General features: G+C 39.0%; 2 protein-coding genes across 4 annotated transcripts in view; both read right to left on the bottom strand.

Annotated features, from left to right (window-relative positions):
• Positions 1–5,740: 5,740 nt before the first annotated feature.
• On the bottom strand, positions 5,741–10,151 carry LOC119779621 (cyclin-dependent kinase 4 inhibitor C-like). Of its 2 annotated transcripts, none has more exons than XM_038279320.1 (3): positions 9,911–10,151; positions 8,822–9,134; positions 5,741–5,802 (listed from the first exon to the last, which is right to left on the bottom strand). In XM_038279320.1, the coding sequence occupies exons 1-2, from the start codon at positions 10,034–10,036 to the stop codon at positions 8,838–8,840; spliced, it is 423 nt and encodes a 140-aa protein (XP_038135248.1). In that variant the 5' UTR covers positions 10,037–10,151; the 3' UTR covers positions 5,741–5,802; positions 8,822–8,837. The 2 variants fall into 2 exon arrangements, with proteins under 2 accessions (XP_038135248.1, XP_038135249.1); XM_038279321.1 differs by having other exon boundaries at positions 5,756–5,802; positions 8,816–9,134.
• Positions 10,152–12,607: 2,456 nt separating this feature from the next.
• The window catches only part of ubap2l (ubiquitin associated protein 2-like), a 37,098-nt gene continuing 24,732 nt past the window's right edge, over positions 12,608–24,973 (bottom strand). Inside the window, exons 25-29 of one of the 2 annotated variants that reach the window (XM_038279318.1) lie at positions 22,835–22,940; positions 21,719–21,844; positions 15,248–15,315; positions 14,945–15,139; positions 12,608–13,980 (exon numbers count right to left, since the gene is read on the bottom strand). In XM_038279318.1, the coding sequence (XP_038135246.1) occupies positions 13,885–13,980; positions 14,945–15,139; positions 15,248–15,315; positions 21,719–21,844; positions 22,835–22,940 (591 nt within the window). In that variant the 3' untranslated portion in view covers positions 12,608–13,884. The remainder of the gene's footprint in view (positions 13,981–14,944; positions 15,140–15,247; positions 15,316–21,718; positions 21,845–22,834; positions 22,941–24,973) is intronic. The other variant, XM_038279319.1, reaches the window with a different exon arrangement.

Here is a 24,973-nt window from a genome sequence, read left to right as displayed (position 1 = left end):
TGCGGTGCATCATATAGGGCAACAGCTGACATCTTTGGGATGCCCCAGTCCACTGTGTGCCGGGTGGTGCACAGAATTGTCAATGCCCTAATGGGCATCATTCAAAAAAATCATTGTTCTGCCCAAAGAACAAGATTTGGAGGGAGTGGGGGCTGGTTTTGCACACCTTGCCGGGAACGAGGCCTTTAAGGCAGCAGTTGGTGCGATTGATGGGTGCCATGTGCGCATTGTTCCACCTGCAGAGCCACAAAAAAGGTGTTACATAAACAGAAAACTCTTCCCCTCAATAATACTGCAGGGTGTGTGTGACGCACAGGGAAAGTTTTTGGATGTTTACATCGGCAATGTCGGCTCTGTCCATGACTCACGGGTACTGCGGCGCTCGCCGTTGTATAAAAACGCTTTATTCCCACCGGGCTTTTTTCTACTCGGTGATGGTGGATACCCGTGCCTCCGGTACCCGATCACCCTCCTGACGCCCTATCGCCAGCCAGTTGCCAGTAAGATCTCTTGCCTTCTTGTCCATAAATAGAGCCAACAATGATACAAAATTAATACCAAGATTATATTAATTGGATAAAACATTAAAACATATTAGCATATTACCTTAATTAAAAGTTAATTTTAAATTTGGTACAGGTCAAGTGGAGGCACGCTACAACAGGCATCACGCCAAGGCAAGAAACATCATTGAGCGTGCCTTTGGTGGTCTGAAGACACGGTGGCGTTCCATTTTCTTTAGGGCGCTGGAGGTCCGCCCGACGTTTGCCCCAAAGGTTATCGCCGCCTGCTGCATCCTCCACAATATTGGTATTGAGGCAGATGACCAGGTTGACATGGAGGAGGAGGAGGACCCAGAAGAGGATGGCCATCCAGCGGCTGAAGACAGGGAGCTGTCTGGAAGCTGCCTCCGAGCCAGACTGGCAGCCCAGATTTCTGCTCCAGCACAGCTGGCTGCATGTTTAAATGAACATGACTACATCTGACCTAACCTAGGTCAGATGTAGTCATGTTCACATGCTGGTTCATTTCTTTTTTTTTACTACCTGTAGAAATATGTTAAATAATCAGAACATTTCCATTCAAACTATTTTTAATTGTATGTTTGTAGGTGTTGTCTAGTTGTGTAAGATGTTAATAGAAGTTATTTCTTTGTTTTAAACCATAGTAACTGTTAATAAATTGTTGAATATGTTAAACCTTGAATCTGTTCAAAAGTTGAATAAATTTCTTTTTTTAATATACCGTTACTAGTTTTCTTTCCCTCTCTTTCTCCTTTCAATTATTTGTGTCCTCACTCAGAAGAAACTCACTTAGAAAGGAAAAACATTTAGATATTTTATTTATAATTTTTCAACCAGTTTTTCAAATAGGACCAAATATATTTATTGGCCCTTTCAGAAGCCTCTCTGTCCCTGGCTTCCTCCCTAGCCAAGGCTGCCTTCTCTCTCTCCTCATCCCTCTCAGCCTGCTCCTTCAGGAAGTCAAGCCGGACCTCACTGCTTCTCTTCCTGGCCTGCCTCTCTGTCCTTCCTGATGCTGATGAAGGGGTAGAGGCTGAGGTTGTGACCCCCCCACTGGCAGAGTCAGACGAGCTGCTGGCCACAACCAGGGGCGGACTGATATTGTGCTGCCCCTGGAGTGCAGCATCAAGCACCTCATACCACTGCCAGGTGGCAGCAGTCACACCACCAGCCTCAACCCCCTGCCCAGTAGGTGGGTCTCGGAGCTCCTGAAAAATGGTTTGTCATTTTAGTCAATCTGTACAATCCCTCAACACTGGGTTTTCTGTGGTAATACCAGAAATGTGGTGTGAATAATACATAACGTGAGCTAATATTATGCAGGGAGTTTTGTTATTTTACCTTGTATTTTTGCACCAAATTGTGCCACTTCTTCTTGGCTGCTTTGCGGTGACCTGCAGGCCAGAGGCTCTCACAAAATCATTAGTTGAATAAAAAAAAACAAGTTTAGAGTTACAAGAGCTGAAGATGGACATTTAGGCAGACATAAATTAAAATTACTCACTCCCATCCGGTTTTGGAGGAGTTCCTTTTTCCAGTGAAGAGGCTTTCATTTTCAGTGCGCCAATTTATAAGGGCCTGGATTTCTTCTGTGGTCCCTGTTTAAAATATAAATGTAAATTATTTATTACTTTACACAGACCAAACACATTTTGCAACCTATATAATAGCTGATAACTAACTAACAATTCACGGTGTATAAGATTGGTATATCAATATGTGATTAAATTTCAATGATACACATGCCCTTTGAAGATGAGCTGGAAAGTTGAAAATGTTTGGCACAACACCATCTTTAAGTTGTCCAAATGAAACTAATACAAACTTATAAAAGCTTTGAGTCAACAACAGTCTTGTAATACTATTATGTCATAGCAAAAGTCTGGCATCTTCCTTTTAATAAACCCAGCAAATTCCTGTAACATAATGTAAGATGTGTTGACAGACCAAATCGATTGGAAATCATGTTAAATTCTGCCTCTTCCACTGATGTAAAGTTGCTTGTTAACGTTAGCAGCTAGCTAAACTGTAACGTTAGCTGCTAACTTACTAACGTTAGGTCTCACTTCGCAGCTTCTTGTTATTAGCCAGCTAACGTTAGGCTAATAATGAAAATACAACAACACTCAGATTATTGTTATTAGCCAACTAATAACTACAACCACATCCACAAAGATTGTATTTTACACCAAAGATTAATTGTCATACAATTGTTATTGGTGTCAGTAAAACCTATATAATTGACTAATAATCTCAGCCTTGATAACTTGCGCAAGTAGCCGTGATGCACAACTATGCTGCGCGATTAAGTCATTTTTCGACAAGAAAATCTGCAATTTCGACATGTTCAAGCATCAAGAACAATAGCCACGTTCATAATGTTTGTAAGAAACCAAACTGTTTGTAAATCCGTCAAGAATTCAGTGAGGTAAGAGTATTTGTGTTCATGCTGATCACTCACCTTACATTAGGTACCACAGAGCACAACAGAAAGCCTGCCTGAGGCAAGATGGCCGCCGGTGATGACGTTTGAGACTCAGCCGTAAGACATCTAGCCTTTATTATGGATATCTATGGATATATATATATAGGATTTCCTGAAAGCGCGCGCCCGCACGTTCACGACGCTACGGAAGCCGGCAGACCAAACCAGATGAAAGTAGCATTCAGCGTCTGCTCTGCCGATAATGCAAGCGTAGAAGAAGAAATGTGCTGTTTATCTGTGCAAAGAAAGAAACAACGAAAGAAAAATGTCTGAGGACTTCAGTGTTGAGGAAGAGTATGAGTTCTTTGATGAGCTGAATGCGCACTTTCATCTGGTTTGGTCTGCCGCGGTTTCCGTAGCGTCGTGAACGTGCAGGCGCGCGCTTTTAGGAAATCCTATACACTACTGTTTATGCTCTAAAAACATTCTAAATGACTTCGTTTCGAGTAAATTCTGGATGCTACCCACTCAGGACACTTGGAATACATTGGACGAGCAGTATGGAGGAATAATGACACGTTTTTTGTGGACTTTTATGGACCTTTCTGTCTCGGGCAGATGGTTCAGACAAGCAGGGGGGAGGCTGGGTGAGGGACAAGATAGGGCCGATCAAAAGATATGATTATGAATAGGTTTTAAATATATATGCACATACAGACTCTTGCACAGTTCTTTCACTTTACTTCCAGCCTCTGAAATGTTCCCACCAGAAGTGAGAAGAGATGGCTGACCTCCACTGGAGGGATCATCATGTTTCCCAGACTGCTGGTAACTGAAGAAGCCCTTAGATGAAGGAAACGTAAAAAAGAGATGACCTCTGACTGAGAAACTGATGCAAAGAGTACCGCTGACGACAGGATGGGGCCTGTGCTCGTCTTCAGAAGCAGACGGGCTTAGTTTTGTTTGTCTGTACGGATATCTTCTGTCTTTGATGGGTTAAAGATTTGATTGACTTCTCCCCTGGTTCTGTGAATGTGTTTTTGTTTTTCCAACTAAAGGGCTCTGTTAAATCTGTGTTCACCAATAATGTGGGCATAACAAAAAGGAACATGCAGTCTGCTTCTTATTTACTAATGTAATGGATTGCTGTTAAAACTGTTCCTTTTTAAGGTTCAGATTCCCCCATGGGAATATGAGAAAAGCACAATTCAGCCGCTTTTTGTTTTTTTTTTGCACTTTTTAGTCAGATTTAAAAGCAGAGAATCAGCATTACTACAATGTGATCCATTATATCTGCTTTATACAGGAGACTAGGCTAAAACAATGTGTCCAAATCCATGTAGGCCGAAAATTAAAACTTCTTAAAGTCTTGAGTAAGACAATGAAAAATTTTAACAGGTTAAATTTTGTTAATTATACTACATTTAATCATATTTTATTATGTTAATTCTTAATTTCTCTGCACTAAGAGAACTCTGGTTGGGTAATCTCTACTGTATTTTTACATTCCCATTCTCAGCATCACCCAGTTTACTGGAATGGCACAAGAAAAATATTTGCTAAAATGATGTTCTCCTTCTTCTGTGTGGGTTTTTACCGTGAATCTGACAGGATGTCATGTAAACTGTTCCTGTGCTCCTTATATGACTACAATCATGTAAAAACCAGTAAATTGAGTGTGTTAAAGTGTAAGGCTCCCACCCTGAGTGTTTTTGGAAAACCTTCACAGATGGATAGGTGGTTAGCGGTCTGTACCTTAGTTTTTTTGCACAGTACTTTATCCTTGTTGTATATATATTTAGTCTTCTGCCCCCCAGGTGGAGCTCCATGGCCTTATACTTTACACAGGTGAGAGCTGGTTGATCAATATGTCTTTTTATTCTTTATGGGATATATATATATAAAGTCTGGCCCTCTAAAAATCTGCTCTCTACTACAGTACAGCTGAAGATGTCTATCGAAATAAAACATGTTTTCTAGCTGCTTCGTGTCAGATTAGGTCTAAATAATCCTGGGGTTATTTGATGAAAACAATAAATCATGATGCTTCTAAAACAGTGATATGTCTCACTAAAAGTAAGGTCTGTACATGGATGCAGGAAAATTTCCCTTCTTGTTAAAACTCCCATGTCATGACAGAGTTGGTGTTGCACTCTGACTCATTATTTTTAATGACCTTTTAATTTAAATTGACCACGCTCGCTATTATGTGAGTTTTTCATTGATTTTCTTTTTAATTTCTGGAAGAAAAAAAAAACAGAACAACAAGGTGTTTTAATGTGAGTGGAGTATGTATGTGTGTTTGTGGATGCTCGTAAGAACTTTTCTTGTAAGGTTAAATATGCATATGCTCTGTAATAAAAGCAAATAAAAGGAAGCAGAAAGTAGTCACTGGGGATTAAATGGTCTCTTCATATTTTTGCCCATAAAATGGCTTCCTGGTTACCTCATAAAATGGGCTATTGAACATTTTTATAAGCAATTTTCTAAAAAGTGTTTTCTAAATTTTCCTATTACAATTAATGGTTTCTTGGTCCTTCTTGCATTTCTGCTGCTTGTTTTATGTAATTCTTGCACCTACGGAATAATTAATTTTCATTGTCCCAGTAAGTGTAGATTACCCAGGTGTAATAAACAGCTGTAGTGACTTAAATGTCAATGTAAATGTTAAGTGTTTATTGACAAAAACATTGAAACGTTTAATGTTTATTTAAACTCTTCTGCTAATTTATTGGCTTTTATTATGTAAGATTTCCCTACAAGAAAATGCAAAAAAAAAAAAAAAAAATACGTTTATTTTATTTTTCTTGGATTAAACCTCAGATCCTCATCTTCACTGACCGTGTCCCAAGTCTGTAAGAGAAAAAAAAAATAGATATTTTAGTTGCAGCAACAACTAAACGGATTTTCAAAAATAAAAGGAGATAAACTGGCAGAAAACGGAATTAAATCAACGAGAATGGGCGTTAAGGGACGTGATGCGTAAAGTAGATCGGCGATTGGTCAGCCGTTTCCAGCCAATGAAAACACCGTGTCCACCTTTGACTCCTCGCTTTCTGATTATGCTGTGCTGCCCACCTCCATGTCAAAATAAAGCAACTTCTCCCCAAACAGAAATAAGGGTTACATGAATTTAGCGGAATTTTAACATAAAATCAAGCCAACGCCTAGACTGAACTGAACACTTAAGCTTTAAATTAGTTTATTAACTTCATTCTTCCTGGCAGCGTGAATTGAAATAGGCTGAAGCGGATCATGCTGTAATTGAATGAGTCAATTTAACGGTTTAATGTGACGGGCGGGGGACCGCTTACACAGAGGAAAATCAGGGCAAATAAATCAAAATAGGCAAATATAATCATAATATATGGCAGAATATTAGCGAGGAAATAAAACAGTTCAGTTTTCAGGGAAACATTGCAACCTTTTAATTAGCCAATTGTAAAAAATAAAATAAAAAATAAGAGCCCATATTAGGTCTCAGAAACCAGTTATCTTCAGGAAATTTACCATATTTGTCCGACATGTCTGTCAATAGACATAGAAATTGAAAATGCAACTTCAACCTCCACTTTAACTGTATAGAACCTTATTAAAGTTATTTTTACGAATTATGATCATTTGGCCTTATATGTTTGCTTGTAAATTAAATGTTAAACAGGGAAAAGGTAACTTGTGTGCTGTAGTTGTCATAAAAAAAGACGTGTCAAAAAGATGTCATCAGGTAGTTCCTATAGCCCCCACATACCTCATACTGCACCTTTTTCGAGACGAGCAGGTTAGCGGGTAAAAAAAAAAAACAACACAAAAAAACAATGTGATGTGCAAAAATGAAAATATGAACAATAGCCTACACTGCAGTAACATAAAAAATCGGGTGGTGTCCAAATATCGCTGAATCATAGCGAGAATCCTTTCTGACTCCACAGCGCGGTGGGAACTTTCAAGTGGCAGCACGACTAAATACCCAGATTATTTGTTAATACCGAGGTGCCGAAACTGAAACTTTGATAGAAAAAAAACACAAACGGAGAATTTCAGGTTCAAAGTGAGTTTACGAACAAAAGTGTTTCTTTGATCGGGCGGTAGCTCCACTGAGAGCCACCAGTTTGTCTCTAGGAGAGGAAGCTGCTGCGCGCCTCCCGGTTCTGTGCCTCCTGTTCCTGCTGCTGGTCCTGCCGCGCCTCCTGGGTCTGGTTCTGCTGCGCCTTCGCTCAAACTGATCAACGACCCAATTAGAATCAGAATTATTTTACACGGACTAGAAAACAGCCAATCAGAGAGAGAGAAGGCGGAACTTAAACAACCAATGAGAGTTGAGTTAAACAGCGCAGCACAGTTCCATGCGATGCTACGTGAAAGGGACAGGAGAGACCAGGCAGAGGAGCTGCGAGAGGAAAAGAAGCCACTGCTGCAACAACTACTGCTGTAAATTATAAACATGTTCCTCACATCCAATTATTGGTCGGGACAATTAGGTCGGTTCAAAATTTTGGTAGGGACATGTCCCCATGGTCCCTATGCAAAACTACGCTCATGCAATCGAAACATAAGGAGCCTCAAAACAAACATGTCTGGAACATTTTATAGACACAGTTTTAACCTTCATAGTAGCCTACTTCTGTACTTACATATAGTACTTGATACTTAAGCATGTTTTGTTGTACTTATAGATTCTACGTCTTTTCAATACAAAGCCGACTGTAGTACAGTTTGTTGTTTATTGATTCAAATGTACGCAACAGAGAAAGCAATGTTAAATGCTTAAAAAAAAAAAAAGGTCAATTACATTGCACTTACTGGCGTGCTTATTTCTAAGCACAGTATACCCACTACAATAATGGAGACTACACCACTGGGTGTACCCCGCACAAGCACCTCCCGACCCCACTAAGGGACAGGGTGTACAGAAAATGGAAGGATAGATGGATTTCTACCAAAGGTTTAGAATGCGTTTTTGAACCAGATGCTTCAAAGCGCCCTGTCCATAATTCTTCAACACACTGTCAGCTCCCTCTGTCAGTCAACCTATATAAATTCATTTTTGACCATTATTGCAAGTTTGACAAAATAAAACATATCAAACTTTGCCCTTGTGTGGCCTACTGAATTGTTTTTAATCCAACTGAAATATTTGATTTTCTAGTGCATATGCGAACACTAAATATGCCAAGCGCTGAAGCTCTTGAAAGACATCTCCCTCCGCTTAATAAAAGACTCCAGTCATTTTGTTCGTTGATATGCTCACATCTTATGAACAAATGCATTATGTAAATTTTAAATGCATTATTTTTGCAAGACACATTTATAAAGGAATAAAGTAAAAGATTAAATAGCCTTTTTTTTAAGTAGCGTACTTAAGATATGTTTCTGTTGAATATTTACACATATATATATATATATATATATATATATATATATATATATATATATATATATATATATATATATATATATATATATATATATATATATATATATATATATATATATATATATATATATTAGCTCAGTCAAAGAACGTGATTTTTTTTAAACAAACAAAACCAATACGTTTTTATTCTTAACATTGCGTCAAAAACCCCACTGTAAACGTATCATACTTTGCATACTAAAGTAATGTCCCATTAAAAACTCTCAAAGCAAAATTTCATATTTCAAAACAACATAAATGGTTAGTTTGCTCGCATAGATTCCGATTGAAAAAATAATGCATCCGTTTTTGGCATTTACTTAATCATATTTGGTTACTTTAACACATTTGTTTAATATCCTACCCTGTTAACATTAAACAAATGTGTTAAAGTAAGTAAATATGATTAGGTAAATGCCAAAATCGGCTGCATTATTTTTTTAGGCCTTTTACGAGCACCTGTGGCCCTGCGCCATCATGGGCGCAGCTCGCTCCGCGTATTTGGCCCTCTGTGGTCCGCGGTGTGCTCCAGGAGCAGCTTCACCACCTCCTGGTGTCCCTCCCTCTCGGCCAGGTGAAGCGGCAGGTTCCCATGCTGGTCAACGCGGTTGACGTCAGCCCCGTGGTGAATCAGCACGCGGACGGTGTCCACAAAGCCTTCTCGAGCTGCGTCGTGAGTCACGCTGAGATGCTGCACCGGGTCGAGCGCGTTGGGGTCAGCTCCTTTGTCCAGGAGCGCCTCAACTAGTGCGCTGTGCCCCAGTTTCACCACCTCGAGAGTAAATAAATAATAATATATAAATACATTAATTGAATGAAATTAATTAATTAAAACAATAATTTGACCACCTTCTCATAAGGACATGTGTTCCTGGGTAAAGAAAGTATTTTCATAAAGCAACAGGGGGGATCTAAATTATTTTTATGCCCTCACTTTGCCCTTGACCTTTTGGAAATCTAAACTGAGATAAAGCAGTCACTTGCATTTTAGAATGAAGAAATTTAGTGGGTTATATGTGTATACACATTTTATAACAAAACACGGACCTCTTTCATTTTCACTAAAAACAGATGTAGGTCTACTTTTCTTATTTATCCTTTAACACATTTGACTAGCTGAGACCACGCCTATATATATATATATATATATATATATATATATATATATATATATATATATATATATATACATATATATATATATATATATATATATATATATATATATATATATATACAAATCTTATTAGATATATATATATATATATATATATATATATATATATATATATATATATATATATATATATATATATATATATATATATATATATATATATATATATATATATATATATATAATTTGAAAAAACTTATAGGCAGGCATGATAAAAGGAACAGACTTAATACTGTACAAAGGGAAAGATAAAACCAAATGAGGAAGTAGCTTATAGCTCTCAGCATCTAGCAGCAGGAGTAACCAAAGGAAAAAAGTATTTACATCTTTAAAAAAAATAGAGCAGAGAAAAAGTAAGGTTTAATACTGACCTGCAAAGCAGTTCTCCCAAATCTGTTTAGACCATTAACATTAGCTCCAGCTTGCAGCAAAAGCAACACTTTCTCTATGTTTCCACTGGCTGAGGCATTGCAGAGGGCATCTGTTAGTGAGTCCATTGTTCATGTAAAAACCTCCAAACACGAATGACTGTAGATTTCAGTGAGATTGGAAGAAGACCTGCAGATAACTCTCCCCCCACTGAAATGACCTAAGCACTTCCTGATTACTTAAGCTACCTCATGATCAGAGGAAATAACTGAAGCTGGTCAAGATTTAAAGAATAACAAACTAAACAGTGAAATAAATATCACTCTGAAGAATATAGAGCTGAACTGGAAACAGATACATTATACACAACCCACTAAGAGTTAGTTAAAATACATCTTAACCACATGGGCAGATTTGATAAAATTGTATTACCTTGGTTACAGACAGTTCATCAACATGCTGCAAAGTAAATGCTTTCAATTCAAATGTGCTTTTTCTAAAGTACAAAATAAGTGCATGAAGTCAGCTTTTAAATAATTTTTTTTTTACAATCAATGACTCTTCTTCCATTTTGGGACACTTCTTCCATTTTGGGACACTGCTCCAGAGGTTTTCATTTGCTTTTCATTTGCTGAACTGTTGGTTTGGGTTTTTCTGACTGGGATCATCCCAGTCAGAAAAAGGATCCCATCCCAGTGGGATGGGATCCTTATTGCAGCTTCAGCATAAATTATACCTTTTTCCCTTAATTATTTTTCTTCTTCTTTTCTATTATGGCGGACCGCAAGCAACTTTAAGGTGCATACTGCCACCTACTGTACAAGAGTGTGTATCAACATTACTTTACATCAAATTCTATTTTTTAATTTTGTATTCTGTAGATAAATGTTTTCCCCAATATTCCTTTAAGACTCCAATCTTGACCTGTCCTTCCAACCATTCTTCTCAATTTCTCCCTTTCATGTTCATAAGTTTTACAGTTCATCAATACATGTTCTAAATGTTCTTTTGTTTCACATCCTTCACATTTATAATTATTTTCCCTCCCTATTAAATATAAATTGTCATTGATCATGTTTCTATTTAATACTGATTTTTGTACCTTATATAATCCTCTTTTTTTCTTATCTTCATTCAACCTCTTTTGTCATTTTTCCATTTCTTTACTCTTAATAAGTGATTTACCTTCCCCTTTCCCAAAAGGAATTTTAATGGTTATTGTTCCCTCTAAAGCCCTTTTTGCTAATGTATCTGCTTTTTCATTGCCTTTTACACCTTCATGTGCTGGAACAACAAATATCAATGCCACCCCTATATAATCTGAATAGACTGTGCTGGATTTCTAATACTAAATTTTTCTATAATTTCCTTCTCCCAGAATACTTTCTAAAACTGCTATGGAATCTGTACAGACCACCACCCTGTCTGGTCTAACCTCCTCTACCCATTGTAATTTTAGCATAATTGGCACCATTTCTGCTGTGAAAACAGATAGTTGATCTGATATTCTTTTAGAAATGTATATCTTAAACTCTGGTATATATATCCCTATTCCCACATGACCTTTTAAATTCTTGGAACCATCTCAATATATTTTATGGTAGTTATGAGTTTCTTAAATATATTTCGGTCTTTATCCCTATTTCATTTAAATTCCAATAATTTTTTATTTTAAGCATGACTACATTTACCTTAGGGAATAGCCAAGGAGGAATAACAATCAGATTAAACTGAGCCATTTTCTTATCTTATAATTCATATATTTTAATCAATTTGCTTATAATCCATCGCCATAGAACTTTTACTTTATTGCTAAGACTAAACTGTGAAACCGGTAAAAGTTTGTGCTTGATGCCCAGTTTTTAAAAGCATAATTTATGGTTTGATATATAGATAAAATGGCCACGTGAATAACCCTGCAAAGCTCAATATTTCCAATGAAATTTAAAGAAACTTTTTAAAACTTCAATAACTTTCGTTAAGGGTTCTGCTGCTTATTTTATCACTGCTGCACTTTAAAAATGGAAATGTCTTGATAGCCCTACTGAACAAAATTTCTTTTAGTAGTTTGTGTGTACAAAATGACAAAGTCTGTCGAAGTTCCTTTTTTCTGAATCACTAAGAACCAAAAATAATTTTAATTAAATGATAGAAGGGTTAAATTTAATAGTTAACCCTTTATAGGGCAAGTTAGCATTTTTGATCACTTGCATACCCCTTACAAATAGAGACCCCCCTCAGTGAGGTCTAGAAGCACAAGATCTATATCCAGTAAAGATACTGCTACATGGCTGTACATCTTATTTAGCATTTGACCAATTAGATAAGTCCTTGAATGATATATTAGCCACTGTTACCTAATGTACCTACAGTGAATAGCACGGTTGCCTTGCAGCAAGAGGGTTCGATTCCCTGCATGGGGTCTTTCTTCATGGAGTTTGCATGTTCTCCCTGTGCAAGCGTGGGTTCTCTCCAGGTACTCTGGCTTCCTCCCACAGTCCAAAAACAAGACTCTTACGGTAAGTTAAATTAAGTTGCAAAATAAGTTATCAAGAAAAAAAGGTGAATAGTTATTTCTTTACCGAAACCAGAACCATGTTTGTAATTTATCACTGATTTAAACATTTCAAGCTGCAAAAATAGAAGTTGGATTCACAAGCCACAAAAAACAGTTTATTAAAAGACATTCACATCCAAAATGATGAAAATGTCTTTGTTTATTTACTTAATATTTATATATTTTTACAAAATAAAAAAATGGAACAAAAAAAAGCTAACAAGTCTGTGAGGATTTGAGAAAAAAAAGCAATTGACAAACGAAGACTACAGTACTTGTGTTTTTCTTTATATATGTACAAGACAATTTTATCCATTTAAATCTTTTGTTTTAAAACGCACAGTACAAAAAGAAGAAAACAAAAATAATAAACCACTGACAAAAGAAAAACCAAAGCACAACTCTGTCCATCAGTATTCAATGGTGCAAGTTTCCTTATGGGGTCGGGGGGGGGGGGGGGGGGGGGGCGGCGAAGCGGATTGGAGGCTGTGGAGGGTGGGGCCTGGGAAACTATAAAACACTTAAAAAAGAAGCGGAGCAGGTGTGAGTCGTGGAAAAAATTATCCAACATTTTTCAAAAAAAGGTGGGACATCACGCAGCGCCTTTTTAACCTCGGGAATGGAACTGTACAAGCCTTGGATAATGAAAAACTCCTGTGCTAGGCTAAAAAACAAAGCACAGTACACTAGCACGGCCCCCCGTGTGTACAAACATGCACGCAGTCACATGACAAACACACCTTCCTCACAGTCCAAGCCAGTGAGCTCACTTATATGTCTTTATATATAATAATATATCTATATTTGGTAAAAAATAAACTTCACAACTCTACCAAATAAGAGAATTGCTTCTTCAAACTTAAAATGACAAAGAAGAAGAGAAAAGAAAACATTCAACAGCAACTATTTTTTTGGATATTTTGTGATGGAAGATTAAAGAGGCGAGTTGAGGGTGAGAAAGAAAACCAGCCTGCCCCCCCCTCCCAACCACTTTCACGTATTACTTCATTCCTTTCATTCAGCTAAGAAAACAGGTGGGAAATAAAAAGGAAAACAAATACAGGAAATGTTTTTTTTTTCTTTTAGAAAACAGTTCTATGTTACATGAAAGTTAAAGAAACAAAAAAATGGAGAGCAGGGTGGGGGGGGGATTATCACAATACAAAATCCCATCACTCAACATTTCACCTAATTCTATAACCATTTCGAGCTTCAACATTTAGCCCCTCCCCCTCCTTGTTTCTGTAAAGGTGCTCGTTCTCTGTGGCACAGCACCTCTTCTGGTTGCAGTGGGAACTGCAGGGAGCAGCTGGGCCAAGAGACTGAGGAGGGAAATCTCTGCAGGAGGAAGAGGGGGGCTTCACAGCTCGAACCCCTCCTCTCAGCTCAGCGTGGGGGGAGGAGCTCCTGTCTTTGACGTTAGTTTCCTCCCCAGTTGTAGCTGTTATATGCAGACTTGTTTATCTGAGTCTTCTGTTGAATGGAGGCGTTCTGGCTACGCTGTCCGGTGCTGCTCTGTCAGGACAAATGAAAACAAACCATAAATGAATGGGATTCATTGTGTTTAGTAAGCTTTAAGTAGATGAGTAGGATATTTCAACCCCTACGTTATAACCTGGAAACCAGGTTATGTTCTACACATATTTAGACCGTTACAAACATGTTATTGAAGTTCAGAAAAAATATGACAGCCCTACTGAACTAGAATTTTTATATTCAACATTGTTTTACATTTTATTAATGTTTGGTAGAAATGCCTTTGAAATTGTACAATTTGGGTCAACATTTTAGGTCTCCTTCCACATGTTTCTCCTAATAGTTTTCTGGCATTTTGGTCAATTCTGCTTAATAAAAGCTGGTAAAACTGAATTTGTTCAAGTCCGCCTGAAGACATTTTCCATTTGTGGTAGACTGACATTCACAAAATTTAAATTCCTTGCCTGTAAATTCCCTATCTTATATTTTTTTGTTCTTTGCTGGCTTCTTCCTGTCAGAGTGGCCTTTCAGTTCATGTGGGCGCAGGACTCGTCCCACTGTGGATAATATAACTCTTACCAGTTTCAGTCAGATTACCACTTTTTTTTGTCTTATTTGCTTTATTTCTAGGCTTGAAAATCATTTAAAGCCAAAACCTGTTCATCTCCACATCTCAGAACTCACCAAGTTCATAAAGGCAGGCTGGACATTCCCATGTTGTTTATATGATTGTACCCAGTTCCTATTCCTGAATAATTATTTTTTTCCCAGGGAAACACTGTTTAAAGTCTTGCTGTTTAATAATGGCCTCTTATAACCAGACATGTTTAGAATGAGTTACTGAGAAGGAATCCTTGTGATTTAATGACAGTTAGAAGGAAAAAAAAAAGTCACCCTTTCCCTTCCTTCATATAGTGTATATATAACAGGATTATAGTGGTATATGTTTATTCTTTAGTGCTACATTATTCCTAACAGAAGATTAAAAAATGTGTGAAGCTACCTGGCTATCTTGTTGGAGGTGGTGGTGCAGAATCTGAGAGTGGGGCTGTTGGTGCGGAGTCAGGATGTGCATGAAGGGGGCCGGAGCGTAGCCAGCGGCAGCTGGGGGGTTGATGGGTCCACCGGTCCCCAGCGCTGAGGGGAGGCTGAAAGAAGCTGCTGGCGTCCCAGCATGGAAACCCTGCTTCTCAAATGACTGCAGAAACGAACCAGAAAAACTAAATCAAGGCTCTGCAGCTTTACTGGAAGATATTTGTCGTGTTTGTTGACTTAGAGGAAGGTCAGAGTCATAACCAGCAGTTACCTGCGTCTTTGTGTAAACAGATCCTGAAATATCCGGCACTCCTGTGTTGCTTGACGTCACAGAAACTCCTGCAGAAACAAGGGAAATATTTCATCAAAATCTATGTTCTGATACATAGATAACTTTAGTAGATTCACACTTTCTTAGGAAAGCACAGATACTTAGGAGGAATAAACGGAAACAAACAGTTACTATGAATTAAAACCCCCTTAATATGCAAAAAAACTGTATGGGGTCAAGTTGTAGAAGAAATCTACAACAAAAGCAAAGAACTAGTTTCTTTAGACCAGAAAGACTAATTAATAAACTTACTCCTACAAAACTGATCAAGGATGTTGGAGGAAGGCATCGTTTATAAACCTGTATATACAACCGCTAAGGCTCTAGTCAAAACAGCTACGATAGTTTTGAACTTATTTTCAAAATCTGTGCAAGACGAGTTTAAAAAAAATCTGGATATTAGGTAAAGAAAAAGATCTAAAGAAGGATTCAAGAATATTAATCATGAAACTAATATGAATGTTCATGCAGACTCCCACGCATCCATAATAAGCAGAAATGTAAAACACAAAGGGAAAAATAATCAGACGAAAAAAATTGGAAGTGCCCAATTATAAAAGATTACTGGAAAGAGATCAATAATGCCTTAAAAGACATTTTAAAACAGAACATTCCTTTGGAGATCAAGTTTACCGGTATGTGTTTTGGTATAATTCCTCAAGAAGCCTCAAAAAGAAATAAATATTTAATGACTATTTTATTAACAGCAAGTAAGAAAATCATTACAAGAAAATGGTTATTAAACCAACTTTAGACGACTGGATTAACATAACATTTGACATATACAAAATGGAAAAAATAACAGCCTCTGTAAATCACAAGACTGAACAGTTCTGTCAGTGGTCTGATTTCAATTTTAGAGACCAAACTTGATTCAATCTCAACAATCCACTCTCCTAATATGTTAAATCGAATTAAGTTTTTTTTTACATTTTGTGTTTCCTTTTTTGTTCTTGTTCTTTTTAAATTTCTTTATTTCTTGGTTATAATCTTTAGGAAAGCGTCAATTTGCTTTGTTTGGACTACTATAACGTAATGCCTTACTTGTTCACCTTATTTCAAATGTTGGAGTTAATCCTGTGAAGTAGAGGCTTATGTAAATCATACTTTCCTGAGAATCAATAAAGATAAAAATAAAAACAAATTGAAAGAGGAAATTAGGAGAAAATTAGAGTATTTGTAGAAGATATGAAACGTCAAAGAAATACATGTATGCAGAATTTTAATGTGTTGTATTTACATAAAGTGAGCTGGTAGTGTGGTTGTTAGCAGGGTTTTTTGATTCATCTATGTTCTAACACACCTGAATCAAATGGCTGAATTACCTCCTCAATGAGAGTCCTCTCAATCATCTAATCACTTGATTCAGGATTGTTGGACCGAGGACATAAGTTGCAAGATGAGGGCTCTCAGGAACTGGGACTGCTCACCTCTGGATTTATTCTGGCATTACATTATTTTTTTGTGATGACTTGTGGAAAAATTGTTTTAAGTAGGAGTGGGTGATTATTTCGTTTGATAGATTAATCAAACGTTTTGTTTATGAAGATGCAATTTTTGGAAAATCAACAGACTTTCTTCCATCAATCCATCTCCTGGGGCTTCCACAGCTCACAGTGACATCAGTTCATCACTTTGTTCTTCGACGTCTACCTATAACTGATAAACTAGCTGACTGTGTAAAACCACCATCTGCAACCATTTAGTGCATTATATTTTCACTGTTTGTTGTGAAACATGATTGTTTGAATTTTATTGCCCTTTAAATTAAGGGCCCCTTCCAGAGCGAATGATTGGAATAAAAGTTTTTGAAATCATTATATGTAAAAGGCTTTTTTTAATTATGAATTTAAATTGAGGAAAAAAAATATCGGATGAATTGGATTTAAAGGACAAAAATGATCCAATCTTTCCTTTATTTTGACGCAGAAAAATTGGTTCTTTTAAACAATAATTGGTTTCTTTTGCATATTTAATTCATTGCTTACTGGGTGAAAAGAATATAAACTGCTTTATGTTTTCAAACTGTAACTGAACTAATTACCCCTACAGTACTCTAATTCGGCTGCAGAGCAAAACATTTGACCCAACTGGATTTGATGAAGTTTAATTATCGATGTTTGGCACAGAGGGACGACAGGAAAACCGACCATCATTCTGATTCTCCCAGAATCTCTAGTTTTGGAGAAAGTGGCTAACACCACTGAGGAAGAGTGCACAGAGAGCATGCAGTGTGAACTACCTTTCCATTCACACTAAAGTATCTTATCGATTTCATGCAAGATGTGCCGCATTCTCAGTATAAGACATTTATACATGTTATTAATGTGCTGATAATAACCAGAAGCCTCCAAAACATTTGCAACTGCAGAGTATAAACAATCCTCAAGCTTGACCATCATTAACCAGAACTGATGTACAAACGGCACCAAGGAGAGCGTAAACGCACCTACTAATCATTCTATAAGCTGCAGTCAGCCTAGATCAGGGGTGGGCAAACTTTTTGACTTGCGGGCCAGAATGGGTTCTAAAATTTGACAGAAGGGCCGGGCCAGGAGCATTTGGACAAGCCATGTCATTAATTAAACCTGGGGATTGAAATGTATAAAAAAACCAGACAATTTTCACGACCATAAGGCGCACCGTACTAAAAGGCGCAGTCTCAGTTATGTGTGCCATTTCTGTATTTAACACACACATAAGGTGCACCGGACTATAGGGTTTTCTTATATACAGGTACATGTCCTCTACTACCTTTAGATACCTCTACTGCGTATTTAAAAATAGAGCAGGGGCAAAACTGAGTATGATTGTGCTTTATTCATTTATTTATTACAAAGTATTAATCAAACCTACGTGCTGGCTTTGAGACAGACACGTCGCTGATGACACAGAGCGCTGTGATGACTCCTAAATTAACTTAAAATCCTGAAACCTGCCGACGGAATATGATCGCTTTTATTGCTGGTATCCTGGTGCCTGCAGTTTAAATTATTTAGATGAAAAACACCTGCCAGCCACCGAGGTGAACCCGGAGGCTGCCCGGCCTAGAGGCTGCTGTTGAAGGGGTTCCTACTGTCAGTGTACCGCTGGTATGTGGTGCACCGACAGTAGAAATCTGGATGAACTGACTGCAATTATTAAGTTTTCAGGTGGACTTTCTCACTTAAAAACATATTAAAACTACTTTATTCCCACTGATCACATCAAATATAGCTGCAAGATTTAGATTATTTAGATGAAAAAACACCTGCAAGCCGCTGCGGTGAACCCGGAGGAGACCCGGCCCAGAGGCCCCCTATGGAGGGGGAACAGATTATTTCAGGCAGCTGAAATATATGGTTCCCCCCCTTAAAATTTTTGCAAATAAAGAGTAAATATGACCAAATCCACAGGATTTGTTCTCGGTGGTGAGAGGAATAAGCACAGTTAAAGACTTGCAGGTAAATCAATTTCTTCCCCTGTTATGGAGGGGGAACAGAATATTTCAGTAAACTGAAACATCCATTATCTCCTCTCCTCCTCCCATATCTTTGGGAAATAAAGAGCAACTGTTTCCAATTTCTCTAAAATTGATATGTGTGATATGGTATACTATAAATGTCCTTAATCCAGTAATCTGTCATATTTTACATTAGAAGGTGATTAACCAGAAATTCTACTCTCATCTTCGCAGGACGTCTTAATTTGTGTGCCCTGCTATCAGCCAGTTTCCATCCTCTTATATCAGCAATGAAAAATTAAAAATACACTACGTGTTGTTGTGTTCGGTGACTGACGTTTATTTCTGTCAGGCTGAAGGGACAAAAGTTGGAGAAATACCGATTCTCTTGGCGTTAAAAAAAAAACACAAAACAGCGTGAGGACCTCGTTAATTTATTTATTTTACAATTTCTTAAAAAGAGCATCCGATTAAAATGGATGTTACAAAGTTGAGATGATTATATGAGCTGTTTTTACCGAAAAATGATCAGGAGCGCCTTAAGAATGGTCAGATCCGCCTCTCTGGCTGCAATGCGCGCTCCCGACACAGGGGGAACAGATTTTCACGGGGAAACAGAATTTCGCACAAGACCTCTTCACACCGATGTCGAGCGGTTGAAGTTCCTTTGTCAGACCTCCCGGGATAACGGCGAGCACAGCGTTCATTCAGTCACAGATTAACAGCGATGGTGATGCGTGGAAAAAACCACCTGGTCTCCTCATACACCTGCCTCGCTGTCAGCTCCCAGATCAGCTTCTCTGATTGGTTGATGCGGCGCTTCCAGCAGCAAAACTTCAATTTTTCCATCTCGAGCAGCAGCAGCGCGTTGGCGGCGCGCTCCCGAAGCGCACCGATGTCGAGCGGTTGAATAACAGCGAGCACAGCGTTAATTTGTTTCACCATGTTTTTCACATCAGCTGTGAGATGGGCACGCATGCAGTCACAGATTACCAGAGATGGTGATGAGTGGGAAAAAAACACCTGGTCTCCTTACATTCACCTCCCTCAGCCACGCTTTCATCATCTCCTCAATGAGGAGATGAGGAGTTCTGCATGGTGCATGGTGGTCTCAGTTACAACACACATAGGGCGCACCGCACATTTTGAGGAAAGAAAAAAAAAAAAAGAAAAAAAAGACGTTTATGTGCGCCTTACAGTCGTGAAAATAGGGTAATTTGGACAAGTTCGGCGGGCCGGATTAAAAAGCCTAACGGGCCGTATACGGCCCGGGGGCCGTAGTATGCCCATGTCTGGCCTAGATGCTCTTCCTTTGGAGACGCAGATTATTTCTCCAACAGTATGCTGGGCATTCTGACATGTTTAGATGTATTGTGTTGTCTTAAAGGAGCAGTTAGGGCCTTGTGTAGTTTGTCAGTCATGACTAATTGTAATGTATATTAATCAATACTGGCCGCCCTTTTGTACAAAATATTAAGTCATAAAACTTTTAAGTGTGCCAATATATAAAGAATAAAAGAACATTTCCTGGATTTTATGTGACTTTAAAATACATGTCCAGTCCCTTTAGTGAAACACAAGCAAAGGGATTATTCTATGCAAAAGCTGAGCAAATTGATTAAACACCTGAGTGAGAAGTAGAGCGCCCCCTGTTTGATGGTCCACGCCAAAGTTGTGCTAATGTATGCATCGTTGACTAAATTAACTTTCCCTCTATTGGGAGCACATCTTCTGCAGGTAGAAGTTTTTTATGACTGGATATTTTATAATCAATAAGTGCCACCTACCACTGTTTAGTTTATTACACTTGGACTTTGTTTATAATACTTTCACTCACTGAAGGGTGAAGTTAGAAATCTCATCATTAACCTTACAACAAACGTAAAACATGAACACTTTCATGTCTAGATTATTGGGATTGAGGCACTGTGAACCACGCAGGCATAACCACCAGCTTTGCGTCACAGAGGAAATAGGTAAGTATATCATATAAATCGTATGCAGTATAACAACATGTATATAAAGGGATAATAAGAGTTTGTAAAGATAAAGCTCAATATAAAAGAATAAGCCTATGAAAAAAAAATCATGGCATTTAAATCAACATTCAAGATTTGATATTTTTATACTAACCCTATGATGATTTAATAAAAAGTTCAATATTTATAAAATTCAAATTCATTGAGCTGTACTTAGCTAGTTAAAAGTGAACTTTTTTTTTAACCCTTTCTCTGATAAAAATCAAAATAGAGAAACAGGAACTGATTGAACCGTTCAAAAAATGCCAAAAGCTAGTAATTATAACAAATTATGTGTCTGGAGTCCAGGACAGGATAATTCCACCAGGCCTGTGCATGCATTTACACATAGAAAAGATGCTTAGCTCAAAAACCAAGAAAAAAATAAATAAATAAATACACACTATGGTTCATAAATGTTGCCACAAAGATGAGACCTTCTGCAGCTTTTGTCTGGTCACACTCACACAAGCCCATTTAATCCACTAGTTGTTTTGTTGCTTTTTATTTACTAGGTGGTGAACTCATGACTGCAGACTCATTTAGCAACCTTGGTGTGAATGAAGAGCAAACAAACACAAGAGCAGCTTCAACCAGAGGAACTCATAATCAGCTGGGATTTTTACAGTTTGTCTTATCTTAGCTTTTTAACAGACATCGTTAGGGTAGCAATGTCAATTATTTAACTATAATAAGACTGATGATGAATTTCCTCCAGCAGAATTCATGTAATGGAGAAAAATGGCACAATAAAGCCAAGAGAGGCTCACTTGTAAGCAAATGCAGAGTAGCGTTTGTCCCATAAGCAAAGCTCACCAGCAATGATGCAAAAAAAAAAAAACAATTAAGAGTGAAAGAAAACAGACGAGGGGGAAGAGGGATGGCTGGTGACACGAGGAAGAAGACTGAAGGAACAGGTTGTTTCTTTACTTGGCATGTGGCTTCACTCACCGACTCCAGGCCCGGTGACGGAGCTGGCTGGCTTGTTTTGTGCAGAAGCAGCAGCGGCCACGGCAGTGCCGTATCCGCCCTTACAGAAATCCCCACTCCCTGAAGCCTGGCCCACATCCTCATAGCCTGCAACAGTCAGACACACAGCCGCAGCCCACAGCGTTAGACACACCAGGCAGGGGAGGGAGAGGAGGGGCACGGGGGAGACCCGCTTCAGATGGCATTTGCAAATAACTTTTAGTCTGACACCACTGCTAGTAGACAGGCCTTGTTGTATTATTACAATGAAAATGGTGCAGAGTCCTTATGGAACATTAATCTGGACTTTGACACAAACTGCAATGTCTGCATAGCAGAGCCAGTTCAAATCAACGGCCACTTCATTTGCAAATGCCTTTTGAATCAGGTCTTAGGTGGAGAGGTGAGGGAAGTGAGGGTCAGGCAGGGCTGTGTGAAGGAAGGGGATGGAGAGTGAGTGTGAGTGGGGTGAGGGCAGTAAGCAGCGGATGGTGCAGCATAGAACAAATGGGTGATGTAAAAGAGAAACTACAAAAACAAATCACTCAATTATTGGAAAATGAAATATGAATGTATAAAGTGGACCTCAGAATACCACAAGGAAAACCAACAGGAAATGACTGAAAAGGGAAAATGGAAAAGCAATAGTTTCACTTGGAGCTGTAGGAAATGTGATCAATGACAAAGCCAGTACAAAGACTCCACTTCTAGAATGAGAACAGCAAACCATGGAAATAGCAGGAGACCGATAATCTAATCCCTCCATTTGGTCAACAGCACAGCCAGAGATCACTGCTGTATCCGTTTCCACTTCCCACAAATGATCCTTCATATTGTTACAGCTAATTCTTTTCTGACAAACTCTGCAATCATACCAGCTACAAAACATGAACCGTCCAAATTTAAGAACAAGTTCTCCATTTAAAATGTTAGTAAACAAAAAGCAACAACAACCGTCTTCATCCAAGTGAAAAAAAACTACTACATACATACAATGCTTACACTTGCAGCAGCGTTCTAATGAAATATGGACCCCGCATCGATGGGAAAAAGAGCAAACGGTGACTATGGTGGAGTTTTACAAAGCAGGATCCTCACCAGTGCTGTATCCATGGGAACTATAGCCACTAGCTTGCTGGAAGGGCGTGGCAGATGCATTTACGCCAACATTCACACCGTGTTGTTTTGAAGAGGTAGGAGCCACCTGGACGGAAGCGAAACAAAAGCACAAAATGTCAGAATGATATAAACCAAACTGAGCTGGGATCAGAGCAGAGTATCCTCTTAGACAAAGGAATAGATAATTGCAATGACAGTTTAAAGGGACATCGTGTAACATTTTTTTTTTTTTTTTTTTTTATTGATGACAGCATTTAAATAGGTTAATAGTATTATTACCCCCACTAAGGCTGTTTGCAAATCCATGAGTCTGCTAGCTTCAAAGTATAGATGCAGGTTAGGGATAAAGTTGTAGTGTGTGGAATAACAATGCCTTCCCCTTGATTCATTGTGATTGAGCAGCAGGGGTGAAGATCGCGTGGAGACACTAACCAACAACTGAAAGTCTGCAGCACAATCCCAACACTGTTTACAGTGCGGGTGGGGAGATGCTGACCTCGACTAGGGATGTTTTCGGGCGGTGGAAGGAGTACTTCGAGGATCTCCTCAATCCCATCGTCACACCTTCCGAGGAGGAGGCAGAGGCTGGGGACTTAGACGCGGACTCGCCCATCAGCCAGGCTGAATTCACAGAAGTAGTTAGAAAGCTTCTCGGTGGCAGTTGCCCCGGGTGTGGATGAGATATCCTGAGTACCTTAAGTCTCTGGATGTTGTAGGACTGTCTTGGCTGACACATGTATTACTTGGCGGTTGGGGACAGTACCCCTGGATTGGCAGACCGGGGAAGTGGTCCTTCTTTTTAAAAAGGGAGACTGGAGGTTGTGCTCCAATTACACAGGAATCACACTCCCCAGCCTCCCCGGTAAGGTCTACTCCAGGACGCTGGAGAGGAGGATCGGACCGATAGTTAAATCTCCGATCAAGGAGGAACAATGTGGTTTTCGTCCCAGTTGCAGCACACTAGACCAGCTCTATATCCTTCATCAGGTGCTCCAGGGTTCGTGGGAGGTCGCCCAACCAGTCCACATGTGTTTTGTGGATCTGGAGAAGGCTTTCGAACGTGTCCCTCGTGGTGCCCTGTAGGGGGTGCTCCGGGAGTATGGGGTCTGGGGGCCTCTGTTAAGGGCTTTCCACTCTCTGTATGACCGTAGCAGGAGCTTGGTTTGCAAGGCTGACAGTTAGTCAGACCTGTTCCTGGTGCATATTGGGCTCCGCCAGGGCTACCTGCCGGTTCTGTTAATTTCATTCAAGGACAGAATTTCTAGGCGCAGCCAGCGACTGGAAAGAACTTGTCTCAAGTGGAGGAGGTCAAGTATCTCAGGGTGTTGTTCACAAGTCAGGGATGATGGAGTGTCAGATCGATCATCGGATCGGTACAGCGTCGGCGGCGCTGCGATAGCTGTGTCGGGCTGGCAAGGTGGGGAGAGGGAGCAGAGTCGGGGGGCAAAGGTCTTGATTAACAGATTGATCTACATTCCCATCCTCAACTACGGTCATGAGATCTGTGTAATGACCATAAGGACAAGATCGCGAATAAAAGCATCACCCTTGGAGATCAGGTAAGGAGCTCAGTTACCCGGGAGGAGCTCAGAGTAGAGTAGTTGCTCCTCCACGTCGGTAGGACCCAGCTGAGGTGGCTTGGGCATCTGTTTCAGATGCCTCGTGGAACACCTCCCTCGGAAGATGTTCCCGAGGGAGGTGTTTGAGGACACGCTGGAGGGACTATGTCTCTGAGCTGGCCTGGTGTCTCCAGACTTGAAAGATTAAGATCATTTTAGCTCCATTTCGGACACCCTGGTGTCGTTATGAAAGCAAACTGTTTCTTCAGAGCATGTGAAATAGTAGCTTTATTCACTAGAAAAGATCCCACCTTTAGTTTATAGTCTGGAAAGAATACAAGGGTGAAAATATCCAAAGTTTGTTTCATTTGTTCCACATCTTTTCCCTACAGCTTTCAGAAAGTGTAGAAACCTTTTTAAGTTTAAAGCACCTTTGCCAAGTGGCCTTTGGCATAGAATTTAACTTCTAAGTAAGCCTTTAAAGTAAGAAGTAATTAATCATGTTGTACATGCTGACATTTGAACAGGTCAGTACTGCTCAACTTTTGCTCATTTGAGG

The sequence above is a fragment of the Cyprinodon tularosa genome, unplaced genomic scaffold, assembly GCF_016077235.1.
Source record: "Cyprinodon tularosa strain WSP-4 unplaced genomic scaffold, ASM1607723v1 ctg15, whole genome shotgun sequence".
NCBI lineage: Eukaryota > Metazoa > Chordata > Actinopteri > Cyprinodontiformes > Cyprinodontidae > Cyprinodon > Cyprinodon tularosa.
This window is presented reverse-complemented; position numbering and strand designations above follow the sequence as displayed.

Bases quoted from the DNA above. Each gene is read 5' to 3' on its own strand.
- LOC119779621 (XM_038279320.1), bottom strand. From the start codon at position 10,036: ATGGACTCACTAACAGATGCCCTCTGCAATGCCTCAGCCAGTGGAAAC. The intron at 9,135-9,910 runs GTCAGTATTAAA...TTTACTCTCGAG, and splicing joins TTGGGAGAACTGCTTTGCAG to GTGGTGAAACTGGGGCACAG.